The sequence below is a fragment of the Salvia hispanica genome, chromosome 1 (genome assembly GCF_023119035.1).
Source record: "Salvia hispanica cultivar TCC Black 2014 chromosome 1, UniMelb_Shisp_WGS_1.0, whole genome shotgun sequence".
Lineage (NCBI taxonomy): Eukaryota > Viridiplantae > Streptophyta > Magnoliopsida > Lamiales > Lamiaceae > Salvia > Salvia hispanica.
Window position 1 is genome coordinate 52,082,059 of NC_062965.1, and position 15,140 is coordinate 52,097,198.

Below are 15,140 nucleotides of genomic sequence, written 5' to 3' on the forward strand. Positions count from 1 at the left end.
CATTAAAACACCTTTTAAATCTTCAATGCCACATTAACAAGCCAATCAACCATGAGATAAAAGGTAATCTCAAAATATATTTTATTGAACATGAGATAAAAGGTCCCGAAAATAAATTTGAAGATAAAATGATGATAATTAAGAAACGCGAATAATATTAATTCCTTATGAAAAATAAGTTATAAATATTTTTTTCGAATTTATCTTTTTATGCTTATGTACAGGAAGTCTATGCTATTTGGAATTCAAGTTCGTTATCTACACCAAGATACCAACTCAGACGCACCAGTTCAGCTCATTTTTAATTCCTTATTTCATTTTTTTCCTATCGAATAAATTGAAAAATTATTCATTAATATCTATTTCTTTTCTGCAAATTTCACATTTGCATTTTTGGATCCGATGAAAAAAGTGTAAATGAATGGAGTATTTTTTTTGCCCTTTTTAGGGGATAAAGGTTAGCATCGCAAAAGTTCTATGTTTCGTTGATCTTTTGCTACACTTTGACCCGACACGGGTTTTAAGAAATGTAATGGAAAGTGAGTTGAAAAAGTTGGTGGGATGTGGGTCCTACTTTTAAAGTATTAGTTTTATAATAAAATGTGAGTAAGAATGAGTTAGTGGAATATGAGGTCCACTATTAAAAATGGTAAAAGCGAAGTGTATCAAATTTCAGGGACGGACCGAATTTTTAGGGGATAAAGGTTAGCATCGCAAAAGTTCTATGTTTCGTTGATCTTTTGAATTAAATTTAAGTTGAAAATGATAATGGTTAAGACTTGCAATTTGATTGGGTGTGGCAGTTCTAGAATAATATTGATTAGGTATGAAATTAATGTAATTTTCATTAGGGTTTAGATGAAATTATTTTGATAGATGGAAATTCACTCGAGTGATTAAGGCCTTTGGTATTAGTGTAGTTGTTGGGCTGGGTAGGCTCCAACCACTAATTGGGCCTCAAAATAGGCTTGCCCGGCCCAACTCGATCTCTTTTCTTTGGTATGAATAATTATTTAATTATATGGAACACTGATTAATATGATACTACATTCGTCCTATGCTAACCTATGCAGAGAAGTGACGATTAGTTTGTATTCTAGTAAAATTAAATGAGTGTGTCATGATATCAACTGATACAATTCTCGTTGCTTGTTTGATGAACGACAAGAAATTTGGAAGAACGAGGCGGAAGATTGATACAAATGGATGAATAACGCCACAAACGAGATAGAAGAACCTTCTGATAAGTTTTTGAGATGGAATGAATGATGCCACAAACGATAAGTATTATGACAAAATTAAATAAGGTATATAAAGTTGCAATTATAAATGACAAGTAAATGACAAAATTAGTGTTGAAATAACAAGTCAATACATAAAAAGTCATTTTCATGATTAGCTAGGTCGATTTTTATTTTTTAATATGTAACTTTATCTTATTATGTTTGTTTAGCAAAATGACATTATTTTGTTTAGTTAAACATTCCAACATGCAATCTGAGATCAATATATACCACATTATTTTGATCATTTCGGCATTATATTCAATTTAAGGAAAATTCACTTTATGGAAAACTGATTATACACCAAAAATTTAAGAATATTGTTACCATATTCAAAATTGATTATAATAAAAAAAAAAACCTGAACTAGACTATAATTAATGTATTTTTTTGGTAATTAATAGGAAAAATCGTATACAAACAATATAATTACATGATGGTTCGACTCCTATTATGCAAATTGATACATCTATGAGACAACTAACCAACAAGTAAAAAAACACAAATGTTTTTATTGTCACACTTGTAATCGAGTTTCTTTTATTCCAATATTTATTAGAGTACATTTAAAATGTACTATGAGGAGGGCGTGTATAGTAAATGAGGGGGACCTATACCTATAAGTACTTACTTATTAATCAATTTTCAAACTACCATTTATATAAAAAATCAATAAACGAGAAATTATTGAATGCAACTTATGAAAGTTGCTCGAGAATGAAAACCATTGAATTTGATTCCTGTAAGTAGGCTTCACATAAATGTTTATATCTTGCCAAATTTGTTGTAGAGATCAAATGATATTGTTTTGGGCCTAATATCATTCAAATAAACATATGTCATATGTGATATAAAAATAAAATAACGTTTCAAATATTCTCTTTCGATTGTATATACTCTTTTTTTCGTTCACATAATCACATCACGTATTCAAATAGCGTAGGGTATAAAAAATGGTAAATTTTAAATATTTATTTGAATTTTTAATTAGATATCTTAGCTATATTAGTGTAGGATGCCCTACAAGTATTTTTGTTGGCGATATTTTTGAAATTTATAGTAATAAGATTCAACACAATCATCTAAAGATTATATATATATTGATGATTATTTATTGATTGAATAACATAAGTAATAAACTAAGTTAATAATATAAATTTTAGGGGGAGCTGAAGTTATAATAAAGTTAGATACTTATTCTTTAAATACGTTTTATGATCCCCAAGTGAACGTGTAAATATATCGATAGTACTCTTCCGTTCGCGAATATCTATCTGTCTATGATTTGACTTTGATTTGACTTTGATTTTAATATATATTGAGGGAAATCGGTCTAAAAAGTTAATGAAATACTCAATTAGATATAATTTCTAATATAAATCACCTACACGTTCATGTATAATTTACAATGAAATGTTATGAAATGATTTAGTAGAATGCACAACCCACTTAGCAAATTATCATAAAGGTAAATAAGATATGTAACAACCATATAGATTCAAAATAAAATGTGGACACAAATTCGCATACGGGTGAAGTATCTCATTTCAATCAAAAGAACATACCAAACCAGAATCGTAACTTTCTTTCTTCGTCGATGACGCATTATGGAGGCGAAGCTAAGTTAGCATCTGAATTCGAGCATGCAATGCCACTGCAACATTATTAATATGTTTCCACTGAATTCGAATTAGGATCAACCCTAATTCGAATTCACTGATGATAAGAACATAAATACGTTTCAACTGAAGTCATTGTTCATTCATGTTCAACAGTATTTCCAATTGAATATCATCACTTAGTGATTCCAACAATTGGTCCATAAATAACACAAATAATAATGGTAAAATCCAAAAATATAGAAAAAGTAAAAAGAGTTTTATTCTCAAATTGTGCCCCACCTAGCTTTACTACTATCCCTGGGAACAAAGCATTTGATTCTATTCCCCCCCTTTTTTTTAAACATTAATCTAAAATACTCACTCTGTCCCATTAGAAATGAAACGTTTTTCTTTTTGGGGCTGTTCGATTAAAAATAAAACGTTTCTTAAAATAGAAATAACATTATCTCTACTATTTCTTCTCTCTTACTTTACTCTCTCTTCTTTAACTCACAAAACAACACTGCATAAAATTTTGTGAAAAAAAACGGGGGGACACATAAAATTCATTCCTCCTTCAATTTTCATCCTCCTCTCAACTACTCTCCACTCTCTCTCTTCTCTTTGAAGTTTCAACCAACACACGCCACGTGGACTCCCCCTTTCTCTCTCACACACACGCACGCACGAAGGTGCAGAGGCGCATTTTATCTTCTCCTCTTTTCGACGTAGAACTCCTCCCCATTCCACCCCCCTTCCGTGGACTCACACCTGCTTTTACGGTCACCTCTCTCTCTCTCTCTCTCTCTCTCTCTCTCACACACACACACACAGTAGTTGTTCATCTTAAAGCATTTTTTTCTGTATTTCTGCATCTTAATTTATCATTTTCTGGAATCAGGCGGTGAATTCTTCATCTTCTTCACTTCAATTTCTCAAAACCTACTTTTCTTCAATTGTGTGTGTGTGTGAATTGCAATCACACACACTGGCACGGAGATTGTGTTTTCTGCATGAAGCAGATTTTACATTTTATGTGTTTTTTCAACATTAATCTTTATCTTCTGCAAATTTGTTTATGTTTTTCCTGTTAATCGATCTCGTTTAAATCTAGCAATTTTCTACCTACTTTTTTTTTTCTGATTATTCAGTGAATTTCCGGCGCAGGTTACCGCGAGATGGAGGTGACAGTTAAAGGAGCTTCACTAACGTGCGCGGCGGGGCCGCTTTCTTTCCTGCTCCTCCTGGTCAAAGCTCATCTGCTCTACACAGCTCAGGTTTTTACTTACTAACTTCAGCTCAAAATTGTTTTAATGGGTTTTAACAAATTTATTTTAAAATTTTCAACTTTTTGTAGTAGTAACAAATTTTGTTTATTTATTTATTCAATAATTAACTAAACTATTTCACAGATTAACAGCTCAAAATTATAGTGATACTCTAGAAAAAAATATGTAAACTGTAATTTTTTTTCACTCAATATTGGATGAAATTACGTTTTGACTTTTTTATGTAGTGATTTGAAATTGGTGTTTTTTCAATGGTAGCTAACGTGCGCCGTGTGTGGAGTAGTTGAAAATAGATATGAGAGTGAGAGTTCCAATTTCTTCGTCACGGACACCAAAGGGAAAATAGAATTTAAGTTTAGTGCAATTTTGAGTTCCGGGTTGGTTGAGGCTGGGCCCCCTACCCCACCATAATAATATAGGCCCACAATCCTGGCCTTAGTTTATTTATTACAACTACTTCCAAAATTAACACAATTATTAACATTAACAGCCTTGTTTTTCCTTGCCTAAAAAGAAAACCTTTATTTTGTTTTCCCTCTATAGTAAAATAAACATAAATAAGTAAATAAAAGTTAAAAAGGCTTCAGAAAAAAAAATTAAATGTTTTCAGAGTTGCTATAATTATCTCTGTAAACATATATCTACAGTGGACTTCAATTTACTTGCCCAAAACTTAATCTTGGAATAGTGTCATATAATATCAGTCATTTCTTACTAGTCTTAGCCTCTCACCAATAATAAAATTAATTTCATACTATAATTTTATTTTTGAGTGATCAAATAATCTCAAACTATAAAACTTGAACCCTATAGCCTATGGGGTATGGGGGACTGTAGTTACGTAATTATTATCTTATTATTGTTATTGAATAAGGAACTCTGTGAATTTTTAAGTTCCAAAATTCTTAGTCATGGTAAAGTCAATAAATAGTCTTTACTTTAATGTTGAGTGCATCATTTCAGGGACACAATTATATTTTTAATAATGGGAACATCGGTAATAGATTCGAATATTCCTTTGAGGATATTTTCAATGAACCGCATATACCCAGGTATGGGTCGGTTTAACGGGTCGGGTTAGAGAAATGAAGCATGACTGTTTCAAGATATTCAGATTTAATTTCCTTTTGAAGAATAATAAAACTGACTAAAAATACAACAGTTGCAGGCCTTTGCAAAATTTCTGATGCTGACAGCAACAAAAGACCAAACAGAAGCTGTGGATACTGAGGGAGGAGCTGGAGAGGACAGTGACGGCGAAGCTGCGGCAGCCGGAGGCTCTGCGGAGGACGAAGGCGAATATTCCGAGGAAGGCGAACAGGGGAACGAGGCTGACAGCAACGGTAAGGCCAAGAAGGGGCCGGGAGGGGCTGGTGAAGAGGATGAGGATGACGACGACGAAAACGATGCTGCCAATGGGCATGATAACGAGGACGATGAGGACGACGAAGATGATGAGAATGAGGATGGAGACGACCCGGATGCTGCTGAGGACGAGGATGAGGAGCCGGAGGATGAGGACGAGGAGGAGGAAGACGAGGAAGAGGAGGAACTTCAGCCTCCGAAGAAGAGAAAGAAGTGAAGCAGTGGTTAATTTTATTAGAGACCTAATTTACCATTTATTTCACTAGAGAGAAGAACTTGGCTCTCAGTTGCTTAATTTTACCTCATGTTTTGAATTCATATCCTACTCTGACAATATTTGATCCAAGAATATTTCTCTAGGAAACTTATTTGAATTCAGTTCTATCTTTTATTTACTGAATTCTGTCTATTTTTCTTCTGTATTAACCATTAAATACTAGTCTTTTATGCTTCACAGAATAAGCAAAAGCAATTTCTATCTCAAGGAAGAAACTTTTCAACTATATAGAAATAGGAGTATGTAAGTTTTTTATACAAATAAAGTACCAATTATACAGATAGCTTCTACTGAATCTCACAGAGCTAGTAATATACAGATTTAACACATTAGATTACAGAATGCATGTACATCACAGTAGAGTTGGAAATTGTTACCTCAAATATCCACACCTACTCGAAATCGTATATTTACACAATGTCGAATCAGCCGAGAAGCTTTTCAAACTCCCGGGGTGTTACCTTGTCAGTGGAGAAGGTTGGTTTAGCAGTTGGCAACGCTACAGGCAGACAGTAGGCAAACATGAGCTAAGGTTATCTCCAATCCAAAACAACAGAGCTTGTGGCATTTGTAAGTGAAGATGATTCTTACCGAATTGCAAGGTGGTTTCAATCATTTCTTTGTTGCATCGATGAACATCGCTCGAGTCCAATGCTCCACGTCTTCAGTACGTGATGGAGGCGGTGGGAAAGTAGGGTGCTCCACCAAATCCCATTCTTCCATTAGGTTTTCATTCTTCCCATACTCAGGAAACTCGTTGGCATAAACATAGCTTCCAGCAAAGCTTGGGAGATAATTATCAAAGGCATTTCTCTGCAGTAAGGAAAATTATCAGTGAAAGAAATGAATGTCCAACTGCAATGCGCTTTTTTCATATTCAGGAACAGATGTGTATTGTGTTAATAAGATAATAATTATGGAAGAGTTATGAACCCAGAAACAAAATATAATGCCAGAGAACTCATACATTTACTATCACCATGTTACACAGACAGGAGATTAAATAGTAATTAGAATGTATACCATTGAAGGCAGTGCATGTGCACTCTCCATCAAAGTGCTCGATGAAACAGTTGATTCAACATTCCATACGGATGTGTTCAATTGTTGGCAAGACTTGGACCTGCACGTTTAAATCAATATCCATTTTAAACTGTAAAGCATTCGTGTAATTTTCTTGAAGTAGATAATCTTCCAGGGTAATAGAGAGATGAATTTGGACATGTAGTTTTCATGAAGTTGCATATATTATGTGCACGGTGAAAAAATAAGATATTTGGAGGATGCTTATACCTTGATGATGCCATTCTCAGGGATAAAACACTTCGAACTTCCTTTGAAGAAGATAGTGTTGCCAATAGTCTCGCAAATGCCTCAAACGTAGAGGCATCCGAGGGAACCTCCAGGCACAAAGAGTTATAGCAATAAGCAGTTAGGCATGCCACACTTTTCTTGAGGAGTGATATGCCCTTCTGCAAATCCTTGTGTAACTCCACTGAATGTGCAGAAGCAGAAGAATAATTGAAGCTACCGCCAGAGGAATCTAAACGAGGCTTCCTCTCAGACTCCATTGAAGCCACGCCAAAATTACTAGAGCTTTTATCAGACCATGACGTTTCACCACCAGTAGTGCAAGAGTTTTGGCGAGGAATAAAAAGTGGATACTCACTGTTTAGTAGAAATTAAGTTAGTAGAATGGTAGATATTTTATAATCAAGTAGAGACAAGTGAATAGGGGTCGAGCATCTGTTTAGTGTTCATTCTACTTTCGTCAGAAGGAGGGGGTGGATAGTTCAATTAACCGAAATCCCCACCACTACAACTCTAACCAGTATATTACCTTCTAGATGATGGACGAGCATCCCAATATGACTCCCGCTGCCATATCCGAGAACAGGAACCCTGATATACATGAAGAATGACGAGACTCAACTTGTTTGTAAAACCATTCAAGTAACAGAACTTCCAAAAAACAGGGAAAGGAAGAGGGAAAAATATAACTGAGAATATCAATTAAAAACAACCAAATGATTACATCATTTGTATTTTATTACTCAAACTTTTGTACGACTTGAGCACCTGACTAATATTTTGACTGAAACATCTCACTAATATCTAAACCAACAATACCGATTGATGCAATGCAAATTTAGGGCTGTTATCTCATTGCAATTTTACAGCAGAAGATCATTTGTACATGTTCTTCACCATGATCACACTTTTCCTACATGTTACTGATCTATGATTATTGAAGTAGTATGACCTTAGCTACCTATTAAGAGCTCCTTCAAAATAGTAAGTGTCTTAAACCACAGTCAGCCAAAAAATACTCAGATATATCATAAGAGCAGAAGGTATATACTGTACATACCGCAAACCCAGAGTTATGCAGAGCAGGAGAGCATACAGCATGCAGAACTAGATTCAGAAGTTGCACCATATACCCCAATGAGGCGGCGAGTTCCTCGGATGGAACTGAGTGGGGATCTAACCCTCTTGGCAAGCGTGCATTGCAAATTGTATCATATGGACCACTATAACCATCTTTTCTCTCTCCATCAATAAACACCTGCAATTAATTAATAACCGTGAAAAACTAATAAGAGCGCCAGCTCTACCAAGAAAATTAGCACAGACTAATTGCTTGAGAGAATCATATAGAATATATATATCTACAAGCATTCAGAATTTCAGATATCATCAACAATAGTGCTTCAGCCAGATGTCCAAAATAAACCTTTACGGAATTTTCTTAGGAAAGAGAACAGTGAGAATTGACATGGTGAAGACCAGTGAGAAATAAGTGAAATCAAGACTGAAGTTTAAACTGAAGATACCTACCAATTTAAAAAAAAAAAAAGAAGTTTCCCTTACCCATTTGTATACTGTATGCATTAATTTTAGGAGCTTATCATAAAAATATATAAATAAATTCAACACAGTGTAAAGTCACACTGTCTAGATAAACTACGAATAGATCAATAGATACATAAAATGGAAGTTGATTAAATGCCAAAAGTTCCGTATCAACTGCGATATCAGCTATGAAAGCACAAACAGTGGTATTTAATTAGAAAAGGAAAGGTTTCAGGAAGTACCCGACGCTGAGGAAATAACTTGCATATCTGCTTGATAATGACAGATTGTTTATGAAGGCGTTCAGAAGTAATGGCCATCTGAAATAAGATTTATGGAGCATTAATCTTCGTAGAGATGTAAGAATGATAAAGTACTAACAGTAAGAGGTTTTAAATAATTGACTGAATAAGTTATCTTTCTTACATGTCCCAAACTCTGTGTGCAGATAAGATTAGGATAATATTTCTCGATTTGCTCAGTTCGATTCTTTTCCACCTGCAGTTTCATATCAAACAAGAAACTTTATAAACTGGCAAAATGAAACCAAATTATAACTTCAGGAGAGGAAAACTGAGCTAACAGCTCTAAGTTTTTCCCAGCATAAGAAAGATAAATGTAACTTAATTGTTATACCAAACTCATTGCTGACTCAAGCACTTCGTATTTAACTTTTAGATCATGAGTCATCTTCTCAATTTTAGCCCTTCCTGAAAAAATTCAACAAAAAATAACATAAACTAAATTGAGGATCACGAAAAACCAAAATGGCAAGCATCTAGACTCAGAGCACCAAACCTTGTGAAACCTCTGCTCTTCGAAGCCTGAGCTTATCCCTCAACTTTGCTAATTTCTCATTTTGAATCACCCTCCAACTATGTTGATCATCAGCCTTACCCTAAAACAATGAAAAATAAACAAATTCAAAGTTTAAACCTCTGAAATACAGTAATATACCACAAGTTCAGTCACTTTTCACAAATTCTACAAACTTTCACCAAATTATGAAGAATACACGTTTCACAGTTTGTTAATCAGATTACAATCAAATGGCAAAATCAATTGAAAACCTACATCACACATACCTTCGCAACCAGAACTTGAGTCAGTCTCGAATACAGCGAATCTCTCTTACTCTTCAACAACCTCAAATTACTATTGTAATCATTCAATCTGATCAAAAACAGCAACAATTACCAAACACACATCAGTTTCATCTAGTAAACAACCTATGCTATCTCGAAATTTATTAGTGTTACGAACAATGCGGTGGTAAGCTCACAATCAATCAAACTCAAATCGCGAGAATTTACCTGTAATTAACGCAGACATGGCAAATTGAGGCGATATTAGAGTTCTCGCAAATGGCGCAACAGCTCGTTTTTCTCGTCGTCATCATCTGAAATCGCAGAATTGGAAGAGAATTCAACCGTATCGCTTCCTTTTCTGTTGGAATTCTTCCTCTCCGAGCTTCGAAAATTGATAGCTTGAACAGGAATTAGGGATATGGAGATCGCTTGTGCAGTTGTATGTGATAATAGCCAAGGTTTTGGATTTTGAAGAGTAATTCTTTAGTTATTAATTAATTATCAAATTAGATTCGAGCATAAATTTTTTTAGCGGTATTGAATATTTAAGCATTTTAAATCATCCAATTTATAAGAGAGAAAAAAATGATTGAGTTTTTATTAACTGAATAAATGAGTAGATATTTTAAAAAATAGAAAAGGGATAAAAACTGGATTACATTACTCAAAATGAAAATAAAACGATTTTTTTATCGAAAAATTAACGTGAAAAATATTAGAATAATATATTAATTATGGATGGAATAAGTACTCCTCCAATCCCATTAAATATGCAATATTTGGAAATTAGTACGTGTTTTTATGTAATGTTGTTTTGTGAGTTGACAAAGAGAGAATAAAGATGTTTCCATTTTAGAAAATATTTTATTTTTAATAGGACAAATTAAAAAGGAAAATGTTTCATTTCTAATTGGATATTGGATACATGGAGTATTTCTTTAGATCATACGTACTATATTATATAGAAAAAGTGCTTTTTTTCATTTTTTAATTAAAGCTTGAAATATAAGGAATGGTGTTGCGCCATGTCCTAGATAGAAAAATACAAGACTTTCTGCTGAAGCTAAATAAAATAGTTGTGCTATAACTTTTTTGCAAAATAATGTTAATAAATGCCGAAAAGATATTCAATAATAAGAATTCAAATTTCTTGATTGACAAAATATGACAATTTTTTCATTATTGAATATAGTTAATAAAAAATTAAAAAGCTAAATTTGAATATTTCTAGTCTATCCAAAATATAATGGGGCGCTTAAAACAGATAGATCGACCCGATTGACATATTTACTTAAATCAATAAACCAGTGAAGTATAAAAAATCAATGTTGACTTAGATTAAAGATGAATGTAATAAAAATAAACACTTTATTTGACCGAATTAACATGAAAGTTCATGTCACAAATTATACTGTACAAAATGCAATAACAGGCTAACAAGTCCAATTGTTAACCGAACTAACCGAATGTCCCGAAAAACTGACCGGACCGAACTAAATTACATGAGGCTCGATGTATGTAGTCTTCTCCGGCACTTCCTCAAGCAACATATGGAGATAAATATCAAGCTTTCCACAGGAGAAGCCGGTTTACCATAAGTTCATCGAGCTTGAGCTCTGCTGGATGCACACCCTGTTTGCTCTACATTGCTAGGCGATATGCATTCGATCTCACATGAAATTATCTTGGATGGCCTTCTTTAACTCTTCCAGTTTCCGGATAATCTTCGGGTTCATCAAGTCTCTGGCTTCCCTTACAAGAGTGCCCTCTCGGCTGAAATGGTAAGCATCAACTATAGATCCAATCCAAGTATGCAGCTGTTCTGGTGTCCTGTTAGAATCACGAGATTTTTTTGTCATGTGAAATAAGCAGACGGGTGAAGGGGAGTAATGCCCCCAACCCCTTAGGGAGAGGAAAAGATAAGAGGAACATACGTGTAGAGGTTGTCGACATCCATTCCTTCAAGTTCTTCTCCTGGTGTGAAAGCATCATTTAGTGCACTCATGCGCTCTTCAGGGTCTTCGATTGTTAGTAGATACTTAAGTATCCTGATTTCTTTAGGCATAAGCCTCTGGAGATTACCTCTGGATGTTTTATATAAATGATACAATACATCTTTAACCTGGGAAAGGTGAAAACAGTTAGCCGATGCAACAGCAAAAATAAGCACCACATTTAGATGAATATTGCAGGCTGCAGCCGAACCATACTAAACGAGCTCAGTAAAAATTATGACTCCTACTTTCACATCTGTAGATCAGCTAGTTTTAAAAGAGCTATAAATATGCACCTTGATTACGATGACTGAATACTGATTAAGATCAGTACAGTGATAACCACACACTATCGCGTTGGTAGGAATGCTCTTTGTATTAGCTATCATGATGTAAGTTTACTAAAAGTAGAAAAATGATGTATCTAATAAGCCAGCAAGATACCTCATCTTTCATCATGGTTGACTCCTTGGCAGCAGACCAAGCTTTTGTAATCATGAGGACGAGTGCAGAATCAAGTTGATTTTTTTCAGCCAAATTGTCAATCTTCCGGCAAGCAGCATCTACAGATGGAGAGTTAATGATATCTTGAAATTTCAACTCTGCAGCATTTATCGCTTCTATACTTTCCGTTGCAGTATCATATGCTTGTACAGCAGCTATGCATGTATTCCCAAGTTTCGCAACAGCTAGTCATCCAGAAGAAGGAAAATGTTAACATTTTTTGAACAGGAAATTAAACACTATCCAGCCTGCAATTGCTTGTAAAGTGAGAGATATAAGGGAAGCAGTAATCGACGAGCTCCAACATGTCTAAGTATCATTAACATAGAGCACGTGTTGGGCTATGGCTGAGTGACATGAAGTCAGTAATTGATCGCAGATCAAACATATTGATCTTAGACAATAACTCACTGCAAACATTTCGGCAGGGACCTTTAAATGCCTATAAAGCATTTTACATGTAATTATATATTACATGAGGAAGAAAGGACCAAAGCTTGTCAACATTGACAGTAAAATCTATAAAAGACCCTAGCATGTTAACCATGAGATGATATCGTAGGCACGTTTTTAGTCAGCCAAAGCTCATTATTTCAAATAATGGTAAAGGCAGCAACAGAAATATGACCAACGTCCTTGCATGCTGATTCAATCATTTTAGATTTATCCTTCATTGTTCATAATACCAGTAAACTAATCGATTCATAGTAAAGAGTTAGCCTCACCATTTTGTTCTGTTGGATTGTCATAGTACGACTCTGCCACGGTGTTAAGATGAACAAAGAATTCTTTCGTGAAGTCTTTACGGCGCCGAGCTACAATTTCACCAACCTCAGATGGTGACTTTCTAATTGCATCAAGCAGCTCATTATGCCTTTGGGTATCATCATCAATCTGGAGAGAAAGCATTTAGGTCATTTCACAACATGAACCAACACTAGTTCTACAGACAATACATCAAAGAGTCCAAGACAAACATACTCGACCCAACTAAATGTATAAGGAACAAAACCTTGTTTTGCCCAAAGATCAAAGATGATCTACGCAACTTTATGCATAAATAGATCATTCTAAATAAAGCAATAAATATATTGAAAAAATAAAAGGACCACATTCATAGTTTCATTTTGTTATGGAAAACAGGATACGTACCTCTTTGAGCTTCCTTGCAAGCCGAAGTAGCTTGTGCTGCATTCCAGGATCACTCTCACTATCTGCTCGGTCCTGACATCTCTTGTAGAAGTGGGGTCGAATATTGCCCCATTCCTTGCTAAAAATTAATAATCTCCTCCAATCGGTTGGTGCAGGCTTATCAACCATAAAGACACCAATTAATTTGTCGCAGATGCGAATCATTTTATTCTCATCCAATTGTTCACTATCCCTATTTTTGTGGTTTGCATCATTTGCAGTAACAGCACCACCTTCTGCAATGTGTTCCTCAGCAGACGACACATGTTCTTGAGATGAAACGTTCCCTGCCGTTGTTGCATTATCAAGACCAGCAGTATGGGAAAAACACCTAAATTTCTCGTGTGGCAATAGGAATCCTGCATTCCAATAGGAGAAACTCGATAGGATTAATCACAATCCTTACTGATAGAAATTACAATCACTACATGTACTCATTAAGCATGTGACACGGTCAGTTTAATCACAATCTTAGACTCTACTAGTGCGAGATGACAGAGCATGATGAGTAAACAAACTCGAAGGCATTTAAAACTTCGAACATAAAACCAGTAAAGATAATTCCCACCCCCAACCATACTACATGTAGTCTCAACACAATAACGAAGATAACTAACAATTTCTTCAATCATTTGCAAAATTAGTATTACCCGATCAGTTTGTGATAGAGCGGCCGTTCCTTCTCTCAGTTAGACCATATACATCAGTACATCAAACACATCGAACACATCCAAAATCATCCCATCAGGGAAACAAATTTAACATCCGGTAAGCAACAAACAAGATTAATTTTCTTCCCCTCAATATCTATCTTCAAAACCTCTACTCAATTGCTAAGGACCTAATTTCCTAAATTGTAACACAATCTCCATTATATAAATTCCAGCTTCTAACTAAAACAAACACATGAATTCCATTACTAATTTACTACTCAGAAAAAAGAGAGTAATATCAAACTTCAGAATTCTACCTCAAGTTTTGGGAATCTTATCCTACCCAAATTCCTACTGCATAATTCAAATATCAGGAACAAATAAGCATAATTAACAGCTCTAGCACTACACCAATGCCAATTTCTAACTCAATTTAGCCTGCTGGCGCCTAAATTCGATTCAATGCACAATATTGGAATACCTTTGGGTTTATAAGCGACAAATAATGAAGAAATATTCGGAACGGTAGTCCTGAAAATAGGGAGGGATGGAGAGAAGCTTCTGGAAGCGGCGGCGGCGGGCCGTGCGGCTGAAACAGAGCAGTATGAGCTGAGAGGAACCGAAGCCAGCTCCATTTTCCAGTAAACAAAGGATTCTGACAATTACCGCAAAGCGAATCACTGATTCTATCCTGGTTTAATTTAACCTAAAAATAGTAAAGAAAGAATACGAAACAATGGGGAATATGGATAGATATTTTTATTCCTTTATTAACAAAAAAATAAATTATTTATAGAAATTTATAATCGTTATCGTATCGATATTTCGATATATCGTTAAATATCGATATATATCGAAAATTTCGATATATATCGAAAATAAAATATCGATATATATCGAAAATATCGATATATCAAAAAATTTCGAGATATATCGTATTTTCAATATAAAACGATATATCGCGATATAAGGAAATTCATATCGTTATCGTATCGAAAACTTACGATACGATATCGTATCGTATCGAAAATTACGATAT

General features: G+C 34.6%; 3 protein-coding genes across 4 annotated transcripts; 1 reads left to right on the top strand and 2 right to left on the bottom strand.

The window, feature by feature from the left end:
* Window positions 1-3,480: 3,480 nt before the first annotated feature.
* Window positions 3,481-5,938, top strand: LOC125200928 (glutamic acid-rich protein-like). Of its 2 annotated transcripts, none has more exons than XM_048098763.1 (3): window positions 3,481-3,666; window positions 4,052-4,161; window positions 5,336-5,938. In XM_048098763.1, the coding sequence occupies exons 2-3, from the start codon at window positions 4,063-4,065 to the stop codon at window positions 5,753-5,755; spliced, it is 519 nt and encodes a 172-aa protein (XP_047954720.1). In that variant the 5' UTR covers window positions 3,481-3,666; window positions 4,052-4,062; the 3' UTR covers window positions 5,756-5,938. The 2 variants fall into 2 exon arrangements, with proteins under 2 accessions (XP_047954720.1, XP_047954721.1); XM_048098764.1 differs by lacking the exon at window positions 3,481-3,666 and adding an exon at window positions 3,696-3,788.
* Window positions 5,939-6,010: 72 nt separating this feature from the next.
* LOC125200927 lies at window positions 6,011-10,206 on the bottom strand. Its single transcript, XM_048098762.1, has 12 exons — window positions 9,985-10,206; window positions 9,757-9,844; window positions 9,470-9,569; window positions 9,308-9,381; window positions 9,098-9,169; window positions 8,914-8,991; window positions 8,187-8,384; window positions 7,656-7,717; window positions 7,109-7,483; window positions 6,839-6,938; window positions 6,407-6,628; window positions 6,011-6,314 (listed from the first exon to the last, which is right to left on the bottom strand). Exons 1-11 carry the CDS (start codon window positions 10,068-10,070, stop codon window positions 6,428-6,430), a joined length of 1,434 nt encoding a protein of 477 aa, XP_047954719.1. The 5' UTR covers window positions 10,071-10,206; the 3' UTR covers window positions 6,011-6,314; window positions 6,407-6,427.
* A 902-nt stretch (window positions 10,207-11,108) lies between these two features.
* LOC125202771 (uncharacterized protein At4g37920) lies at window positions 11,109-14,793 on the bottom strand. Its single transcript, XM_048101235.1, has 6 exons — window positions 14,583-14,793; window positions 13,410-13,807; window positions 12,983-13,151; window positions 12,198-12,442; window positions 11,694-11,881; window positions 11,109-11,589 (listed from the first exon to the last, which is right to left on the bottom strand). Exons 1-6 carry the CDS (start codon window positions 14,734-14,736, stop codon window positions 11,430-11,432), a joined length of 1,314 nt encoding a protein of 437 aa, XP_047957192.1. The 5' UTR covers window positions 14,737-14,793; the 3' UTR covers window positions 11,109-11,429.
* Between the last annotated feature and the right edge of the window lie 347 nt (window positions 14,794-15,140).